At 36.7% G+C, this 20,741-nt stretch overlaps 3 protein-coding genes across 4 annotated transcripts in view; 2 read left to right on the top strand and 1 right to left on the bottom strand.

Moving 5' to 3' along the window:
• Positions 1-2,894: 2,894 nt before the first annotated feature.
• LOC103479711 (7-alpha-hydroxycholest-4-en-3-one 12-alpha-hydroxylase) lies at positions 2,895-4,908 on the bottom strand. The gene has a single exon (XM_008434306.1). It carries the CDS (start codon positions 4,894-4,896, stop codon positions 3,361-3,363), a length of 1,536 nt encoding a protein of 511 aa, XP_008432528.1. The 5' UTR covers positions 4,897-4,908; the 3' UTR covers positions 2,895-3,360.
• Positions 4,909-9,554: 4,646 nt separating this feature from the next.
• On the top strand, positions 9,555-13,207 carry higd1a (HIG1 hypoxia inducible domain family, member 1A). The gene is made up of 4 exons (XM_008434307.2): positions 9,555-9,678; positions 10,119-10,196; positions 10,322-10,456; positions 11,419-13,207. The coding sequence occupies exons 2-4, from the start codon at positions 10,124-10,126 to the stop codon at positions 11,490-11,492; spliced, it is 282 nt and encodes a 93-aa protein (XP_008432529.1). The 5' UTR covers positions 9,555-9,678; positions 10,119-10,123; the 3' UTR covers positions 11,493-13,207.
• A 1,808-nt stretch (positions 13,208-15,015) lies between these two features.
• Positions 15,016-20,741, top strand: part of ccdc13 (coiled-coil domain containing 13) — a 15,317-nt gene continuing 9,591 nt past the window's right edge. Inside the window, exons 1-13 of one of the 2 annotated variants that reach the window (XM_017309956.1) lie at positions 15,016-15,120; positions 16,025-16,233; positions 16,362-16,510; positions 16,591-16,733; positions 16,815-16,898; positions 16,994-17,107; positions 17,772-17,876; positions 18,274-18,435; positions 18,520-18,696; positions 18,786-18,992; positions 19,738-19,844; positions 20,105-20,167; positions 20,291-20,413. In XM_017309956.1, coding sequence (XP_017165445.1) covers positions 16,052-16,233; positions 16,362-16,510; positions 16,591-16,733; positions 16,815-16,898; positions 16,994-17,107; positions 17,772-17,876; positions 18,274-18,435; positions 18,520-18,696; positions 18,786-18,992; positions 19,738-19,844; positions 20,105-20,167; positions 20,291-20,413 — 1,616 coding nt within the window. In that variant the 5' untranslated portion in view covers positions 15,016-15,120; positions 16,025-16,051. Of the gene's footprint in view, positions 15,121-16,021; positions 16,234-16,361; positions 16,511-16,590; positions 16,734-16,814; positions 16,899-16,993; positions 17,108-17,771; positions 17,877-18,273; positions 18,436-18,519; positions 18,697-18,785; positions 18,993-19,737; positions 19,845-20,104; positions 20,168-20,290; positions 20,414-20,741 lie in introns of both variants that reach the window. The other variant, XM_008434308.2, reaches the window with a different exon arrangement.

Here is a 20,741-nt window from a genome sequence, read left to right as displayed (position 1 = left end):
CGCCCTAGTTACATGAGGTTCAGTTACTAAAGGGGGTAGGGGGAAACACACCAACTGAAACCAATTCAAGCTTRCTTCATATCGCACAATGAACTCCTAACATAATATTCTATAGGAAACGGTCTGAGGGGTCAGAGGGGAAGCGACCCCCTCTGCATTTCTCCTTTTCAGCGCTGTWGCAAATTCACTTGAGGGTRCGATCAATACTGACAGTTGTCTCCTCCAGTCACGAGCAGTTTGTTGCTGTCAGTTATCTCCTTAAGTCACGCGCAGTCAGTTTCTGTAAAACAGCATAGTCTACACAAGAAATTCTAAATACACACACACTTATAAAGATGAGATAACTTATATACATTTATTCCAACACAAATCAAGGTAGGCAAAACACGTTTACCTTTTCTTCCAGCAAAACAGTTCAATTTTGCTACTTCATAATTCAAACATTAATATTAAACTGCAAAATCTTAAACAAAAGATTGCTTTTTTATGTACACTGCAGTCATATTTTCAAATGTAAATTTTCTAAAATATTTAAAATTAAGTTTTTGAAATGCAATTTACCGTCTGTAATTTAACTTGTATTGATAGATTTTTTGTTGGCCTTCCTGTACTGTCTTTAGTTGGCAAGTTAGTTCCTGGAAATACTTGGGACTGCTTTCAGCTGGGTAAAGTCCATTAACCTGGCTAGGTTTAAAAGACAAATACAAATGGAGATTATTTTCCAAGTCAAATCCAAACATACTATAGGAAGGGAAAAAAATTAACATGAATGTCTTGGTTCATACGGCTCACAATTTTTGAACCTTTACTTAAATTTTACATGTTAAATTAGAGAGACCCCAGAGGGTAACTCATCTTTCTCTAATTACACCGGTTTCAGATTGTATAAAAAAAAACCCAGAGAAAATAATTGTAACCACAATATAAGAAAGTATTTGAATAAAAAAAATTGTCAGACCATAATGGGAGAGAGAATAAATTTCAACTTCATAACTGACCTGAGCTTTGTCAAGAAAACAGCTTAACAAAGCTTAATAAAGCTTAACAGATCAGCTCCTGTCCCTATTTACTAACTTTTATCTAAGCAATACCCTAGACCTCTACAAAGTGTCATGGTTGGGGGTTAAGGAGGACCCAAGTGCAGAGAGCTATGGATAACTCTTAATGAAAAAATGAACAAAAAGAAACTTAAAATGAACAAAGGAACCCAGTGGGAACAACTGAGAACTATGAAAGCCAGAYAGAGAAACCRTAGAAAACAATGCAAATCTTAAATACACAGAGGGAGAGAAGAGACTGCTACAGGAACCAGGGGACTAATTAGAGGTAAATAGAGGCAGCTGGAGAAGATCTGGAAAGGGAGGTATTCTGGTAAGCTGAGGAAAGGAGAAAGAACAAAGCTGTCACACAAAAACCTTTGATGAAAGAAAACATTGAAGCTAGCATAAACAGTAAGTGTTTGTGCTTAGGGAACAAGTCCAAAACACAAACAATGAAAATGAGTGAACTAGCACAAGGAATAAACTAAAAAGGCAATAGAATTAGGATTTTAGTGTGTTTCTTGGTAGATTGCAACATATTGTGGCAGAATGGGGGGTGGGGGGGGTGATGAACAGAGAACCTCTTAACCTTAGCCAGAACACTGCATGTGTTATCTTGCATGACAATAACAAAAGATGTGTAACCAAGGCAACAAAGGAGGAGCAAAGAAAATATCAACTGATATATCCTTCATAGTGAAAAATGCTTTTTCTTTTCACAATGCTTTCAAACAAGCAATGCTTAAATTTTTTGTGGTTGCTTGACAAGCTAWGGCTAACAAAATATGTGTGCCATGTGGTGATACAGTCTTTGATGTAGTCTTTCTTGYTGTGCCATTCGTTCCRAAGCAGATGTTTACTAGATCTTTTCGCAGATAAATGAAGGACTTTATCTYATAAGCAAGATCACAGCTGATGTCGTTCCTGTTTTGTGYTGCTATAACAAAGACAAGGTTAAGGTTAAGTAGGGTTAAGAATGCACTTGTAATAGCTAAAGTTAGAGTAATTGTCAAGCTGTGGCACAAATGGGCTAACTAAARTAAATRGAGGTAAACACAAAGYCTTAATTTGGTTAGAAGTGCAATCTTTTGTATGTGTATTGGGAAATTATCAGATASTKCCTGTGATAGAACATTTGCTATATAACTTATAATAAAAAGGCAATTTTTTATGTATTTGTCTAAACTCTTTTTGAAAGGAAAGTCTTAGTTAATTATMTGAGGATGTAAAAYGATGACAAGACAATGAAAACTTTAACACATTTTTACATTTGACTTTGTGGCTGAATAAATTAACATTTTAATTTTTGAACTGATCCAAAAGAAACCAGAGTGATAGACAGAGAAACTAATTTACCAGCTGATGTGAGTAAGTGATTTTAGCTTAAAATTACAAAATTTAAAGCAAAATGACAATTGATTATATTTTRTGATGTTAAAAATGCCAGAAAAACTTGAGTGTTCATGTTAGCTTTCCTTGTATAAACAAGAAACGGACTCATGCTTTTGGTAAGTTGAAAGGAAGAAAAAGGGTAATATTTAGGTYACAGATCCATTTTTTAATAATGTCAATCATCTTCCAAAACTCTTGTCAAGAAATCCTCTTCTTAATAAACAAAAACATATTAGATTTAYCAACCACAGCATTTATGACACAGAGAAGGGTTAAAGTTGTGTGTGAAAAGAAACAATGAAGCAAAATAAAAATAAAAATAAGAATACAAAAGAAACACAACATAAAAGTTCATTTGGATTTAATAGGGAAACTAATGAAGGAGGAGCTTGCTTCACTTCTTATTCTATAGACTGTTCACAGTTTTAGAGCTTACAATAAAACAACATAAAACCGTATGAAAAAAACAGTTTACTGGAGTGGGATAATTACATCTTAGCCCAGGAAATGATACTTAAAAAAATAATTTAGAAGAAGAAAACATTCTTAAAGCAAGAGTTCTTTTTTAAATAAAGTGTTAATGGTAAACCAACTCCAACACTGTTGAATGCTGATTAACTTGTTTAATTCTGACATCTTATTCTGAATAGAAAAGAGGTCTACAAAATGTGTTAATAGAATAAATTTCTATTTTCTGGCGTTTCTGGCGAAAAAAGAAAATGGCATGTAARAAGATATTGAAACATACAGAAAAAAATATTCTTGATAACATTTACGGAATTGGTATTACAGCAATACACAATATATTTTCATTATTCTTGTTTAGCTTTTACAAGATGCCCATGCGATTAGTGTAAGGCTATTTAATCAATCAATAGTCACAGAATAATACTCACAGAATAACTATAGCATGTTTTGTAAGATGTCTTTAAAACCTGAGTCTGTATCTAAACTGAACATCTCTGATGGGCTGCATCGATCCGAAGCCCCAACGTCTGAAGTCAATTTCAGGAATTTCCTCATCAGGGTTCTTCAGCTCAAACTCAAAATACACCAACATGAGGAACACAAACTGTTTCAGCTCATTGGTGGCAAAGAATCGCCCAGGACACATGGAGACTCCCGCCCCCCAGGGCATGTTGTAGTACTTCACTTTCTTCCCATCTTTGAAAAAGTCAGTTTTCTTGCTGCCGTCTGGGTTCAGAAAGCGATTGTATTTGAATGCATGCGGGTCAGGATGGATCTGTGGGTCAAGGTGGACCGCGCTGTAAGGAAAGATTGACATCCTGTCACCTTTGCGGATGAAGTATTCACRCCCGTCGGCCATCTTGAGAGTCATGTCTTGAAGCACAGCCCTGGTAAGGAGGGGTGCAGCAGTGAGCCGCAGGGTCTCTTCCACTGCGCTGTCTAGCACTGGCGTTTTCATGAGCATTTCACGGGTCAGGTCTACCAAGGGGCCACCGCGTTTGACTTCCTGCCCCGTCTCCTTCAAAACTTTATCAACCTCTTCCCTCACTGCTTTCATGGCCTCGGGGTGTTTCAGGAGGAAGAGGAGAAGCCAGAACGAAGAGGGTCCAGTGTTGCCCTGAGAGGCCCAGAGAAGCACAAACATGTACCTGTTGATCATTGACTCGTTCATGCCCACCTCTTCTTTGGACTGCTGCATGTCCCACACCCAGCGACTGATGTTGTCCTTGGCCTTCATGTTCTGCACAGAGACAGCATCCCAGAAGTAGGACTGCAGCCTGTCAGCTTCCCACTTCTGCTTTGGTGGAAGGACTCCATATGCCAAGTTGGGGAAGAGCTGGTCGTATTTACGAAATTCATAAAACAGAGCTTCTGAATGAGTTCTGTCCTTCTCTTTGGCTTTCTCCTCACCTCCKTCAGTCTTGTGTGGCACATTTCCAAATAAAGCCAAATAGCCGGCTCGGAAAACAATGTTGTAGCTGTAGATGAACAGTCCATCTTCCTTCCAGGGGTTCTGACCTGTGCCTGAACCCACGCTGTGCAACATAAGGTTTTGCAAGTTACTCATCATGGCTTGTGTCATTACTTCCAGCCCTTCCCCCTTCAAGTGCTTATTGCTGGCATTCTGCAGGACATGGTGATCATTCTGGACAGCTTTGTAGCCAAAAACCCTGTTAACAAGCTGCTCGGCGAAACTATTAAAGTCCAGCTTCTCTCGACTCTCCTTAACAAAAGCCCCAAAGGAGAGGGGGTCCTGCAGAAATGTAAAGTAATATCCTCCGAGCTGCACCGTAAAAACATCACCATGCTTTTTCTTCATTCTCTCCAGAAACTTAAAACTGTCTCTGCGAAACTCCAAGACATGGCCCAGCCAAGGAATGAGACCTTTGTCAAGAGGGGGTTCTCCTGGGCGCCTCTTTCGGAAAACTCCGAGAAGGTACAGCCCTCCAAGCAGAGCAACCAAGCAGCTGAGGAGGACAGGCAGAAGCAGTGCCATGACTGTTTCTGTTGGCAGCCACAGAGCAGTGTGGAGATGAAGTCCAAGTTCAGAGTTATAAGCAGCACGTTGCTCCTCCCATTCATAATGGGTTACAGATTTCCGGGAAAGGAGATCAAATTCTTCAGCAGAAACGGAGCGATGAAAATATTCACTTCAAGTTTGATCTAGATTGAAGTYTATTTTTTATTCTGTTCTGAAAATAAGAAAATGGTATTTGGAACTCAGTGTCACAGAACAAATTAAGGGGCTTTTATCCTTACATGGAGAGTGTGTGAAAAGAATAAAATGACTCTCGAGGAAACCTTTATGTCTTGGGAAAGAACAGATTTAYTTTTCTCAAATAAAGAATATAAAAAAAAACACACACACACAAAAGAGCATCACTTCTAATAATTTTGAAAATAAAATTGTTTTGTTATTAGTTGGAGGGGGGCTTTCACCCCAGTACTTAACAGTTCGAATAGTCTAGGGCTTGTAACCTTTCCCTCTTTTGCTCCAAATGTTCAGTGGTCTTCATAGCCAAACATTGTTTAAGTTGCATCAGGGCAACTTAAACAGAAAAACTGCAACGTTTCATAAATTAAATGATTAAATAGCTTAACACTAGTCGCAGAAATTTGTGTTTTCTGCTGCTTCTGGAAAAACGACTTCCTCTCTGGTGACCTGTCAGCCAAAGTCAATGAGTCATCTCACTCTAGATAAGAACATACTTCCGCCATCTTAAGGCTTTGTAGATTGTTAAAGAGATTAACTGGAATGTTAAAAAGTGCAAGTCTATTTTAAGTGTTATATCAAAATGACAGAGAATGAGTTATGATCTAGTCATGGATTAAAAAGTACTGCAAATCCTAAAATACTATGCAGAATCTGAATCAAATCTTTTTTAAAAAACATGCAACAAGTGTTCTTTTTTGCTGTTAGAATCTGAAATGGAGACGTTCACTTTTGAGTGGAATGTCAGTGTTAAGCTTCAAAGAAATTAAACTAACACCATATGACAAAAAGTTAAAGAGCAGCAGATGGAAAACACATGAAGCCGAGTAATAAAGTGGTGGTTAACTTAACAGAAATCTTTCAAAACAAAATCTCATGTGGAGCCATTCTGAGTGGAATTTGCATGTTCTCCCATTTTATGCCTGGATTTTATCCAGGTTCTCCAGGACTCTCCCACAGAACAAGAACATGCAAATGGGGGGAAGAAGAGGCAATAAAGTGGAATAAATTTACAAAAGCACAAACATCAAGGAGTGATGCAAATAATTACTGTTGTTTTTGTTTTTTTTACTGTTTGAGTAATAGTGTGAGGAATTTTTCTCAATGGGTTTGATGCTTCTGCAGCAGATTACCTTCATGTCTTAATGTGGATAAGAAGAACATCTAAGATAAACTGGCTGATGGAGTGTGACACCAATCATCTGGAGCTTTGCAAGTTACACTGAAATTGATAGGAAACAGAATGTGAGATCAATCATAAAACCAACATAAAATTTCAAAAGATATTGAGATTAGAGTCGTGTCATGTTGTCTGAACTTTTAAGATYGCCTACTACATCTTTACCCTGCACAGAAAAGATTCAAAAGGTTTACAGAAGCCTGGACAAAAAGGGATGAAATAGTGACATTTTTTTAGGACATTGACTGGAAAAAGCTTTAATCACACTTGAAAGGAATAAATGAAGTTACAGTATAAACAAAAAATTTAAGCAAAAAAATAAAAAATAAAAAATTGTTCTGGTCAGAAAGTTAGAATTTCCAAACCAAACCGAAAGGGCTTTTTTTTTCAGCATGTATTGAGTGCATACATTAAAAGCAGCCAATCAAGTGACATCAATGTTATATTGGTACTCTGTTATAATTACACTATATGTTCTGGTTACAAAGTAAGCTCAACAGAAACTAGAAAACCTTGAAAGAATTTAGACCTTGAACTACTGATGAAACAGTCCACTGACCTTCATTTCGCTCACAACCCTATCATCTGTTCAAGATTAATCTTTATACAGTTGAACGTGCAAACAGTAATACTGGTCTTGCTTAAAAATGGGTCCACGAGGGAAATGTATTTTATGCTATCATGATGGCCATGAACTAAATTGCAACAATGATGCAAGCTTTATTGCATGAGAGAGCAATGTGTACTTTAGACTGCAGCAGAGGCATGTCTATTTCTGTGTTTTGTTTGTCCTTTAGCATTGCAGTCCAAAATGACAGGCAGAATGTTGTGAAATGTGGTAGAGAGAGGTTACAAATGCTAGGATTGTTTTTCATCAAGAACATTTACACTCTCSGGTTAGTGCCTAGACAGGAAACTTGTGAAAATGCAGTATGTTCTAAACAGGCCATCATTTTATCTTAATCTTTTAAAAATAAGAAAATGCTGTGATATTAAAAGCCAATGGCGCCTGCATGGTCTACACTAAGAACAAGGACCCAGCTGCCCTTGTGTTTGATCAGCAGACATATAGGGCCACCTACTGGTTTATGTCAGAAAGCATTGTTAAGATTTTTGTTGATGTGATTGGCTGTTAGTGAAATGTACACAACTAATATGCTATACATATATAATTTTTTAAAAACCTGTCCTCAAACATTTATATTAGCTGAAAATGTTAAAAACCATGCATTATCTGTCCATCCATTTTCTGTACACCCTTGTCCCTAGTGGGGTTAGGAGGGGTGCTGGTGCCTATCTCCAGCAAACATTTCAGGCAAGAGGCAACACAGAGACAGACAGGACAAACAACCATGCACACACACACCTGTGGAGAATTTAGAGAGACCAATTTACCCAAGAGTCATGTTTTTGAACTGTGAGAGGAAGCCAGAGTACCCTGAGAGAATCCACGCATGCACAGGGAGAACATGCAAACTCCATGCAGAACGACCCCAGGCCCAGAATTGAACCCAGAACCTTCTTGCTGCAAGGCAACAGTGCTACCAACTGCACCACTGTGCAGCCCAACCTTGTATTATTGCCCTAATATTTATTCACTACTGTTCTTCTGGTCTACATAAAATTCCATTAAAATACATGTACATTTGAGATTAACGATAATACAAACAACTTTCAAAGAATGCAGAGGACTGTATTTCATATAAATTTGAAYTCGCACTACTTTCAATTTAGTGCACTTTCAGTAATAGACCACTAAGTGGAGCTGTGCTCCTTTTTGAATATTATCACCTCAATCTTTTCCACCGTTTGACTACAGTGGATTTTATTTTGAAAAGGTTACGCTCTGAGATATTTGTCTCTTTTAAGAAGGCCATGTGCAAATCTAAGTGTGATAGGACAGCTTTTTGTACTTGATATTTATAATTTCAGGTGATAAAAAATATGAATGTAATGTTAATGATGTGAGATAAATGCATAAATGGCAGAACAGCATTTTACAAAAAAAAAAAGTTGAAACAAAGGAAAATATCTATTTAACTGTTCTTTGTGAAGGTTAGGAAGATTTGGCAACTTCTCTTTCACCTCTCAGCTTTAATTTACATTCTACAGTGTACATCTGGTTTCTTGTTCACTCATATCTGATCTTGTAATTATATAAAGGAAATGCCACAGGCTCATTAGGGTTCAGATCTGTTTTTTGATGTCTTCTCTCAACAAAGATGAACACAATGCAGGACATATCATAAAATAATTATAAATCTCTAGGAAWAAACAGAAACTGCTTACGGTAGTTGCTTTAAGTGTATTTTTTATACAAGAAAAAAAAAGTTAATGCTTTATTGATCCTGCACTTTTCTTTCCATTTTCAGAATGCTATCATCTCAGTAAGTACCAAAGTCTAGGACCTTGTTTAATACGCCATAAAGAACTAAAGCAGTTCTAAAAGAAAAAGGTAATTAAGCCATGTGCTACCAAGTATAATACTTGGTTTAAGACTCAAAATTCAAAGTTTAGGATTTTGGAAGAGACTCTAGTCTCTTTTAAAATGCAGACGATAAGACAATAACTCTAGGAACAAAATACAATATTTTGGTGAAATTTGTTTGTTTAGCATACATTGTTGCTGCAGTGGAATATACATTTCTTGCAAGTATTTGCCATTGATTGTTTTGAAATAACACGTCACATTATATTTTSACAATGCCAGCTAATTTAGGTCATGAGAAAAAAAACCCCAAAAAGATAATTTGACTTCACTATTTCACATTATGTCCTGAAAGGGAGGCCACACCTACAGGGATGACTCTACTAAAATTCTGGCTGGGGGTGGAGCCATTCGCTGTCCTAGCACGAAAGCTAGTGTTGCATTAAATACATCACGGAATTCTCTGTACTCTTGGCGCATTTTCACTCTCTATTRTGTCTATGTCTATRWCTGTCTGCTGCAATTGAGTAAATGTGATTTTTGTCACATTCGGAAAAACATTAATGCATGCTACTATTTTAATTTAAATTACACATTACATTACAAATTAAAATAGAGTACAATTAAATTAACAAAACTTTCAAACGTTTTTATAAGACGGTAGCGCTACTAGTTTTTTTTATTTTTTATTTTCTACTTGCATTTAGCATAAGCGGAACTTGCTACATCATAAAATTGCTATCATCTCGAACTGCGATAGTTGTACTTCCAATTTTTTCTTTCTAACATTGAACTAATCACGTGGGAGCGTGATGTCAGCCCGGCGTCAGAGACAGTTATATCAGAGCCTTGCGGGTGCGGGGTTACGAATATTACTTCCGCGTAAACTGTGGTCGTAAGAAGCGCTCACGAAGCTCATCTGACTTTCTCTTTGCAAAGCTTCTCCAAAGCAACGCAGGTAAAATCTTTTCCACTCAACTGCGACGTTAGTTTTTAAACAGCCGATAATGAACGTTTTGTTTTTATAGTCTCATGTTTCCCTGGCTGCTTAGGCCCTGAATTGACGTTCAGCCTGTTTCAAAAGATTAAAACAACGTTCTTTTTTAAACAGAAAAACAAAACAAAAAATTATGTCTGCTATAACTGTCTATACATGGGGAAATTGTTCCCTACTTTAAAAATGTATCTTCCTTGCCCTTCATGTCACCTTCTAACAGGTCATGATAASCCCAACTAAGTTGAAACCACCACTTTAGAATGTGTTTAAATATATCTAGAGATAAGATTCAGTAAACCAACTTTATAATAAGCTTTTTTTTCTGGACTTACTTAACTGTCAAAGTTCTAAAAATTACTGTAAAAATATTTTAAAAATCTGCTGTTTTGTGTGCACCATAGTCAAGATGTCCTCTTACGAAGAAGGAAATGATTCAAAGTTAATGCGGAAAGTGAAGGAGAATCCCTTTGTTCCATTGGGTGAGTATGTTTTGTTCCATGATAATAGAGTAAAAAACTCCTAGTTGAATTATGAAGTCTCATGTTCGTAGTTGCTGTATGCAGTTTTGAAAATGAGCTGTATATAATCCCTAGTTGTTTTGCAGGATTGGCTGGATTTGTTGGCATCGTTGGATACCAACTGTACAAAATGAAAAATCGAGGGRACACAAAAATGTCGGTGCACTTGATTCACATGCGTGTAGCTGCGCAAGGCTTTGTGGTTGGAGCCATGACAGTAGGTATGTATCATTTATTATCTTGTTTCCTATCTTGGTTGCTTTTATATTAGCAATGTCTTTCATTTAATTTACATAAGAATGTATTTACATGTCTATACGAGATAAAGACATCAATGGTTGTGAGAAGGACGATATCTACATTCCCTTTTTGATCTCATTGGTTTCCCTGGGAGATGTTACACTGGTGACAGTTAGGATGAAAGTAGGGTATGATTCTTCAAACCTCATCTTCGACATGCATGTAAAGTTGAAATGTGCGCACAGCAGAACTTCAATAGAGCTTATGTCTATTTTAAGGCTTTTCCCAGTCTTGGATGTTTCCCACAATTTTCCTAGCCTGGTAAAAAAAATAAATAAATAAATAGTCCTTTGTTGTACACTTTGCTTCATACAGAGGGCCTGGACCCTTGGCTAATGAGAAATGATTGCTTGCTATACGTGTTTACTCTTAAAATTTTACCCAATTGATAACAATTGGCTGTGGTGTGTAATGTGCTAGTTTGATGCTATGAAACTTGGGGGAAATTGCATTTTTTTACATTAAGTGTYCCCATCACTTTTCTTGTGCTTTTACAGGAAAAGTGATCTAAAGCCTAGATCAGTTGTTGTACAAAGGCTAGTGAAAGTCTGTTAATCTGTTAGAATATTAGCACATAGAATTTTAATATTCTTTAAATGTAATTTCTAAATATTCCATCTGAGTATTTCAGTATTGCTTGTACTGCACAATTTCCTATTGTGGTAAGGATTATCCTTGATTTATTGTGGAATTTCATTGTTCCCTTTAGTTATCTATAGATGAGAACTACACGTTTGCCTTATTGTGTTTCTTGCTTTATCAAACAGTGATGACTTTGAATTTMATTTATCACAACTTTGTGCTGCAACATTTTTGATTTGTTTCAGTCTTCWAGTTTTCATTCTCTAACTCGCCTTTTTCTTTTTTCTTTTCTTTTTTTTAGGAGTCCTGTATTCAATGTACAATGAGTACATTAGGCACCCAAAAGAARAGCAGAACACTGGAAAACACAATTGAACAGAGACTCTTACAATGAGATTTTTGTGTCTTTAATACTCTCACGTTTATAGATGTACATTCACAGGCTAACAAATGACTAAAATCCAACTGATGGTGTACCCTTCTACAGAAATTGYTTGCCACTGCAAACGTAACTGGGGTGGAAGCTTGTGAGRAGGATGGCAACACTGATGTATTTTTTTCTAATGTTTCAGTGTAGTATATAAAACAAAATTAGTTGCAGATAAATTTGACAATATTTATGACCAGGATAAATCTGAGTCTAGTTATGACCACAMACAGAAAGTTCTGGATTTCATATTTATTTATCATTGTCCTGTTGAAAGTCAGCTATKTTTTTATGTGGTAATTTGGGTTTTAGCCAAATWAAAAGCATTTCCATATTAATCTTTTTTTGTTTTGTTTTTTCTAACTTTTCACCTCTCCTGACAAAAGCTTTAACAGATGTTTGCACACTGTCACAAGAAAAAWTAGTTTTTTGTTATAAGTACTTCTACTAAAATGCTGATTTGTATTCATTGAGATTCTCTGTATTCTACTGTAACCATTTTTTTTATTTCTCAGTATTTTCTTCATATATTTTTGCAATGAGATATTAATGACACAAAAAATGATGTGAGGTTTATATATATATAAACTGTGGTGTAGCTTGTCAAACACAATGTAGCCTGTTTTAGTGGCAAACATTAATTGGTTCCTAAGRTATTTCCAGGGCTGATTATTATTGTATGTACCAGGCTATTTGTGAAAGCCACCTTCATTTCCTGAAATAGTTTTGAATCTCTGCTGTGTGTACACTTATATTGTGTGCTTTACCTGGAGCAGTTCTTAGTTTCATATATGATAATATGCACCTCAAGTTGTTCAACTCACTTTTGGTAGCTACTGTTTTCAAAATTGTTTCCTTTCTTCATTCATTAAATCTCCTACTTCCTGTAACTAAAAAAATATTTTGTATTTGAAACACACGTAACATTTAGTGAATTTCTTTATTGACATTGCAATATGCCTCTGATGAAGGCAGTGTGTTARGGGCTGCTATAAAAATGTTTTAATTTGGCAACATGAACTATCTACCTGACATGCAGGAAGGGCAAGTACTGTCAGCATCACCGAGCATGGATGGCATTCCAACATCAAAATACCTCTGGGGTTTATTTGTCAGCATGACTGGGCAAATCTTCCAGCTTTCTAAACACTGTTCACTCAACATAGAGTGAACAGTTTCAATATGAGCTTATATTCTAACCAACTGAACTGATATTATGAAGAATCCAGTTAAATGTTTGTGGCTCTCTTAAATTTGAGCATTTTAACTCCCCCACCCCCAAATTAAAGTAAGTTGCTGGTCCTCTTAATACAACACATTATGTTTGTACTAGTGTAATAAGTTGCTCAATCAAATGTATGCAATTTTTTTTATTGTGGACAACAGGAGGAAAATTAGACATGCTAAGGATTTTTTTTAATTGAGGTTGGTGAATCAGTATTTCATCCTATTTATTTTTGTGACATACTGTACAGTGGTGTATGTATAGATTGCACTTTTTAATTTTTCCACTCAACTTTCCATGCAGGACTATGTGAAAAGCCCTCTTTAATTATGTTTTTCTGGAGAGTGTTAACTGTCTGCTGGACAAAAGATAAKTCATCAGTCTAGCAGTGTGGGCAATAATGTTTTTGTAATAAATTATTTTCTTCATGTAATATTATTCAAGCTAGAATTTRTTTATTAACTGTAGGCTATTACAACTTAAATCTACCAAAATGAATTATTGAACTATTTTGTGAGCTATCAGTGATAATACTGAATGTTAATTCAACAGAATTCCTACACACACTACACACTTTTTGAACACACACTGTAATGTCAATATAGCATTTCATTAACAAATATTATTTGTATTTGTAYTGTCATCTTCAGAAACAACTGAACTTGTCACTTTTGACTGCAAACATAAACTTTAAACAAACRTATCATAAAACTATGTTTACTGGATTTTCTTTGTTCTTTCTAATTCCAGTATGTGGTATTTTATGTGTTTAACCATAACAATAACTGCTCAAACACAGCGTGATAAAGGCTGCCTAGAGTAGTCTCTCCTCCCCATAAACAACACTGTGAAATAATACGTTGGTTTTACTCCAGTTCGAAACATGGGAAACACTCCTATCAATGCAATAAAAAGGTGTGGCTAATCTGCTGAGAAGCCTCTAATGTCCCGCCCCGTGCATTCATTCAGAATTTGATAGTCATTGTGACACTCACTCGCTTGTTGCAACTTGTTGATGAAACCTCTGTTTTACTTTCCATTCAATCATACTCCATATATTTGAAAAAGGTTTAAAAATATATATATATTTTTATTCAACTTTGTATATGGATAACTGAACGTTCTATTTAAAGAAAACAATAGGAAAATTATTTTTATTGGATACTGGATTTAAATACTGCTGTTGTTTTGGTGCTGTAGCTATCTTTCTGTTAGTCATTTGTGGTCAAAAAAAAAAAAAAAGGTCTTGCTTTTACCTTTACCTTTCCAATCCAGCCTCTGCTCTATTCTGCTCTATGGCTTGCTACTCTTTGACAGGCACTGGATGCTTTAATATTATATAGCACCGTAATCCTTACATTGTGCCACTGTGTCTTTGACAGCACGTTGTGAAGGTTACTCTTTTTTAGTAAAGAAAACAGATCAACGTGTACAGCTGCTGCATATYAAGTTTCACCATTTCCAGCACGGATGTCACGTTTCTCCTRTATGCTTAACACCGGAGWAGCAGAGTCAGCATGACTGCGCACATTTAGGAACTCGATCGTCCTCTCGTTAACTTATGGTTTAATTTAATAAAATTTTATTTTTTACTATTTGTTTTAATACTTAATTAAGACNTCTATTCTGCTCTATGGCTTGCTACTCTTTGACAGGCACTGGATGCTTTAATATTATATAGCACCGTAATCCTTACATTGTGCCACTGTGTCTTTGACAGCACGTTGTGAAGGTTACTCTTTTTTAGTAAAGAAAACAGATCAACGTGTACAGCTGCTGCATATYAAGTTTCACCATTTCCAGCACGGATGTCACGTTTCTCCTRTATGCTTAACACCGGAGWAGCAGAGTCAGCATGACTGCGCACATTTAGGAACTCGATCGTCCTCTCGTTAACTTATGGTTTAATTTAATAAAATTTTATTTTTTACTATTTGTTTTAATACTTAATTAAGACAAAATCTCGGTCCAAAATGTTTACAGATATGCCCGTTCATTCTTGCAGTATGAACGGGCAGTCTTACAGCATAGACAAATAATTGGAATATTATTTAGCTGGTAAATTAAAAAAAAGAAAAAAAAACAGCAGAAAGACGCCTAACAAGCAGGTTTATATGTTGTGAACTATCAATAACAGACGTTGGAAACCCTGGGCAACATGGCCGCTGTCATGGTGCATTTTAACAAGAGCATGCGCCTTCCCTGTTCACGCGAGATCGCGTTGAAAGTCACAGAACCTGCGTTGTTATAGCGACAGTAGCGTCCCCTTCAGGAAACTACGTATTCATTTTCAAAGTTAACAAAACATGCAGTTAAATAGTCTAACATCTTAACTCTTGTATATATTACAGGTAGGTTATAATCTCGCTTTTACAGTTTTAGATGTCCTGTGACCTTTAAAGATTTCTGTTCGAATTTTAAAGATACATKTATCAATAGGTACCTGATTACTATGTCCGTTCTGTTGCAGACCGATGTTACCGACTTCTTAAATTCTTTAACATAATTTCARCATTGACAGCACCTGACAAATGCAGCATTCTGGTGATAACCCATTTCATTTAGTTTTCAGTTAGTAACTCTAAAAATCACATTGGTGATTCTGTTTTATGTGTAAAAATCTCAATCAGYAGTGTGGCTATTTGGGCAATGTTGTGCTAAAATGGCTTAGGAATGACTTGGGGACCACAGAAACCAGTTTGAACAGTTGACTGGATCTGCAAAGATCTAAGACAAATTGAACATGTGTGAGATTAATGGAGGGCCWACCTCACAACTTCCAGGACTTGAAGAATCTGCTGTTGATACTGTCCATGTCAGAGGCCACATCCGTGTTGTGCCTTGTAGTTGTAGGCCAAATTTAAGCTATAATGATCAGTTACTGAAGTGGAAATGAGTAAAGTGTACAAATGTAAACAAAATCAACACAATCAAGCTTTGATCNGACTTGGGGACCACAGAAACCAGTTTGAACAGTTGACTGGATCTGCAAAGATCTAAGACAAATTGAACATGTGTGAGATTAATGGAGGGCCWACCTCACAACTTCCAGGACTTGAAGAATCTGCTGTTGATACTGTCCATGTCAGAGGCCACATCCGTGTTGTGCCTTGTAGTTGTAGGCCAAATTTAAGCTATAATGATCAGTTACTGAAGTGGAAATGAGTAAAGTGTACAAATGTAAACAAAATCAACACAATCAAGCTTTGATCAGGTAAKCAAAGCTAACACAATCATTTTGTCTTCTTTCAGTAGCTTCTTATTTCCACTACCTTGTTTATCATGGAGAGTGATGAACATTTGAATGACTTGCGGCTTCAGTTCCAAACGTTGCAAAAACAGCAGGAAAAAAGAAAACTGGAAGSGAAGAAGAAGAAAGAACCCAGTGATTTAAGTGTGACAGGTACTCAGGATGATTTGAATCTGTTGAAACAAGTCATTCAGGAAGACAGTCCTGAAGAAAGGTAAGTGGTTTCACTTGGTCTYGGTTTGAATAAAACTGTATTGTTTAACTCAAAGCTTAAGTAATACATAAGTACATAAATAAATAGTCATAACATGATGATGGTGGTGTGTCGTCTGTCATTCAAAGTCTGTTAAAGGAGCAGGATGAGATCCTGTTAGACCAAATTCGAGAGCTCAGGGATGAAAATGGGAGGCTCTTCAAACTTCTGAGTGAAAAGGACTTTGAGATCAAACATCTGAAGAAGAAAAGAGAAGAAGAAAGACTGGCCTTAACAGGTACAAGCAGACAAGTTGGATGTATTTTACATACAAGAGTCAATGGGGCTTCACTGTCATCTTGTGAATCATCCCTTTAGGTTCATCAGGCTTAGCAGGAGCTGTAGCTGCCACCAAGATTGTTGAGCTTTCCAAGAAGACTAGAGAGCTAAATGCAGAAATTGARAAAGAGAAGATTAGATCCAAGCAAAGCAGCAATAGGATCAAAGAGCTYGAGAAAGAGGTAAAGCACTGTTTGTTTGATTTATTGGATGRAAAGTTGAAGTTACAGGTCAAAACCCACAGAAAGCAACATTTTGTTTAGCTGCAGTGTGCTTTGGAGAATGTTGTACCTGGACAGAAAACCACACAAAAAACCCTGGATAAGAGCTTGTCTGGAGACCATGAGGTAAACAGAAACTGAGTAATGCCATTCTCTTGATTTGAAACCTGACATGATAGCATTTCATTTTTAATCACATACATTTTTCTACTGAGCAACAGGAAAACCCRCTGGTCAAGTCTCTGCAAGAAAAACTAGCAGCTGCCCAGCTCAAAGTGACAGAATATCGAAACCAGGTTCAGTCTGCAAAACAGGAGCTGAAGGTTGCTCAAAAGGTAATCTCATTATTTCGTTTCCACCTGACAGAGCTCTAATTATGCTTATTTATGACTTAATTTGATTTTAGGGCCTTTCAGCTGAAGGCCCGATATTCTCTGGCTATCAGAAATRGGACTGTGTGTATTTTCTTACCACACAAGCTGCATTTCGAAGATAAGTTTGAAAAGTGAGACGAATAAAAATAACCTTCAAGACCATTACACATAACCTGGAAATTATATTTTTGAGATGAAGTCTTTAAATTTATAAGGATGTCCTGGATACGACTGATACAGCAACCTCCATATTTACTGTCATTAGTGGTATATAGATTATTTGATTCCAGTAGCATAGTTTGGTTTTCTTACTTAGTTTCCTTGWTAAATACACACCCCTCTTACTGCCCTACAGAAATAACACACAGTTTAAAAACAAAACAAAAAGGTAAACCATAATGTCCATAATGTACACTTTATTTACTTCATACCTCATCAACATTATGCATTTTTAATGACATGTTGATTGAGCTCTTTTTATTCTATATATTTATGATTACACTTTTTATTATTTATTTATTTATTTATTTATTTTATTATTGGAGGTAACACAATTTTTCTCATTAAAAGTTTAATGATAATAGAGCATGTCTATGTCTACTCTTAAAATGATGAACTACTGCAGGTTTTGTTGAGTGAAGTTGGAGAGGAGGTCAACCTTCAGCAGATGCTCAACAACCCTGGGAATTTTAGAGGCCGGTCGCAGCAGATTCTTGCTCTTCAAACAAGGGTAAGCTGGAAAACTTAGGTGGTGACTGGATGTCCTTTATAATGTCCATCATTCATTATGAAAACTTATTTAAAGAAGTTGGTTGGTTTTCAGGATTATGATTGTGCAGGTGCCTCTCTATCAAAACAGAACATCACTGAGAGGTTTCTGATTCAGGAGTGTCTTCAAAAAAGAAATATGACAGTTGTATGTTGGTTGTGCGAAAGCTGTAACTACTACAATCAATAGAAATAAACAGTCGAGATATGTTACTCTGCGTGTAATTAGTCTATATCTGGGTTTCTGGGTTTTTGAACTGAATTCCTGAAACTAACTGAATTTGATTTTGATGATATTCCAATTTCAGTTTGATGCACCTGAAAGTTATGTCACAGAAAATGCTGAATTCATACAACAGGTACGRGAGCTAGAGCAGCAGCTGTCCCAGCAAAGACAAGTAGATGTCCAGAGTGTGGAACAGGATTTTTCTGGCACTGCGGCCCATCATAAACCCCCTGCCCAAAATAGAAACCTCAACTACATCCGTACCATAGAGAAGGAAAAGAGGGAGGCATTTGAGGTACTTAAACAATAACTCAGTTTAAAAACAAAATTAAATATTAAGGTACAAATTATTATTTTTTTGCTTGTTGCAAATCTAWAGAGGATCTCAGYTGATCATGAGGGCCTYTTGAAAGAACACGAGGAAGTGAAGAAAAAGCTAGAAGCCTCCAAAGCCAGGAGCAGAACTCAGTCCGAGGAAATCAAAACTCTGAAAATGCAGATTTCCTCCTTATTAGAGAAGGGGAAACATGACACCGGACTTGTGGATGCCCTGCTGGTAAGTCCTTAGATAAGATACAAGTGGGAAAGAGAGAAATATTCTGGGCTCTTCCTTTCCCACAACCTTGTTTTGTTAACCCCTGGCAGAAACAGCAGAGCCAGATGCAGACGACGCTGAAGCAACTCGGCCAACAGCAGAGCGCACAGACCAAGAGCCACAAACACAGCCCGAGACAACAGCTGGACAGTGGGCCCCCAGAGAACAACGGTCTTATCCAGAAACTGAAGCTCATGGTAGCAGAGAAAGACGCCATGATAAAAGAGCTGCGGGAAAGGCAACAGCTTTCCAATAAGGTAAAAAAAAAAAAAAAAANCATAAACCCCCTGCCCAAAATAGAAACCTCAACTACATCCGTACCATAGAGAAGGAAAAGAGGGAGGCATTTGAGGTACTTAAACAATAACTCAGTTTAAAAACAAAATTAAATATTAAGGTACAAATTATTATTTTTTTGCTTGTTGCAAATCTAWAGAGGATCTCAGYTGATCATGAGGGCCTYTTGAAAGAACACGAGGAAGTGAAGAAAAAGCTAGAAGCCTCCAAAGCCAGGAGCAGAACTCAGTCCGAGGAAATCAAAACTCTGAAAATGCAGATTTCCTCCTTATTAGAGAAGGGGAAACATGACACCGGACTTGTGGATGCCCTGCTGGTAAGTCCTTAGATAAGATACAAGTGGGAAAGAGAGAAATATTCTGGGCTCTTCCTTTCCCACAACCTTGTTTTGTTAACCCCTGGCAGAAACAGCAGAGCCAGATGCAGACGACGCTGAAGCAACTCGGCCAACAGCAGAGCGCACAGACCAAGAGCCACAAACACAGCCCGAGACAACAGCTGGACAGTGGGCCCCCAGAGAACAACGGTCTTATCCAGAAACTGAAGCTCATGGTAGCAGAGAAAGACGCCATGATAAAAGAGCTGCGGGAAAGGCAACAGCTTTCCAATAAGGTAAAAAAAAAAAAAAAAAGCGGAAATATTTAGTGCTGTAGCAACCACTGTAAAACAAATCTGCCTGCTGGAAATAAAAATATGTTTTCACAGAAACTGAAGGAAGAGAGTATGGACAGACAATTAAGCCCTAAAATAAAAAGCTGCAGTTCAGGAATCTACCCAGAAGATGGAGACAGTGTCACAAGAATTACACCCGAGTATGTTTTCGGACATATCTGAATTATTTGATTCTTTATATTGTCATTTKATTTATTTATTAAGAGAATCATAAAAACTAACCTCTGAAACAWAATCAATTTTGTTTTGTGGTATAAAGTGCATGTTTTGGTAAACTCTACTAGGAACTAAGATAACTTGTTTTACAAAGGATAACTAATAACTGACTGGAAGAGGTCAATGACGGAAGAAGTAAGAAGAGTAAAACATTTTATGATTTCTCTTTTTTTATCTGTTTCAGTTCAGTCTCTAAATTAGGCCATAAATTGGTAATTGCAACTGTGGGAGGTGAGATGGAATTAAAGTAAGTGAGCTGTATTATATATATTTACATGATTCATCTTATTTTTAAATATCAATTATAATTGCATCAATGTAAATTAATCAAAACTATGAACTGTTTGATTGTTTTTGATGTTATCCAAAGTCATTCAAAGTGTCCGGGTTGTTCTGCTGATGTGAGTGCACTGATCACCCAGAGCAGTGTRTATAAAGTCCTCAGCGTGGARAAGGACCGCCTCCTGGAGCTGGTTAAGCTTCTACAGATCAAGTAATACACACTCTACAAATCTTTCTGTTTKCCAGAAAACTGGCAAACAGTTTTCTGGCAAACAGAAAACTGTTTGCTATATATATATACAGGGGTGAAAGTAGTTTTAAATTCTTGGGGGTACTATGACAAAGAAATATATATACATACATATTACTTCTATGCGCTTTGGAGTTTCTGTGCTGATTATTTTTTTGCGAAGCAATAAAAGCTGGTAGCTCTTGAATTGCTACAAAATAAAGCTGTATTTCTCTCAGCCTACTGGCTGCAATGTTGACACCTTGAGATGCCATGAGACCTAAATCCTGAACATCATGGCATGGAGTGA

The sequence above is a fragment of the Poecilia reticulata genome, linkage group LG17 (assembly GCF_000633615.1).
Source record: "Poecilia reticulata strain Guanapo linkage group LG17, Guppy_female_1.0+MT, whole genome shotgun sequence".
NCBI lineage: Eukaryota > Metazoa > Chordata > Actinopteri > Cyprinodontiformes > Poeciliidae > Poecilia > Poecilia reticulata.
This window is presented reverse-complemented; position numbering and strand designations above follow the sequence as displayed.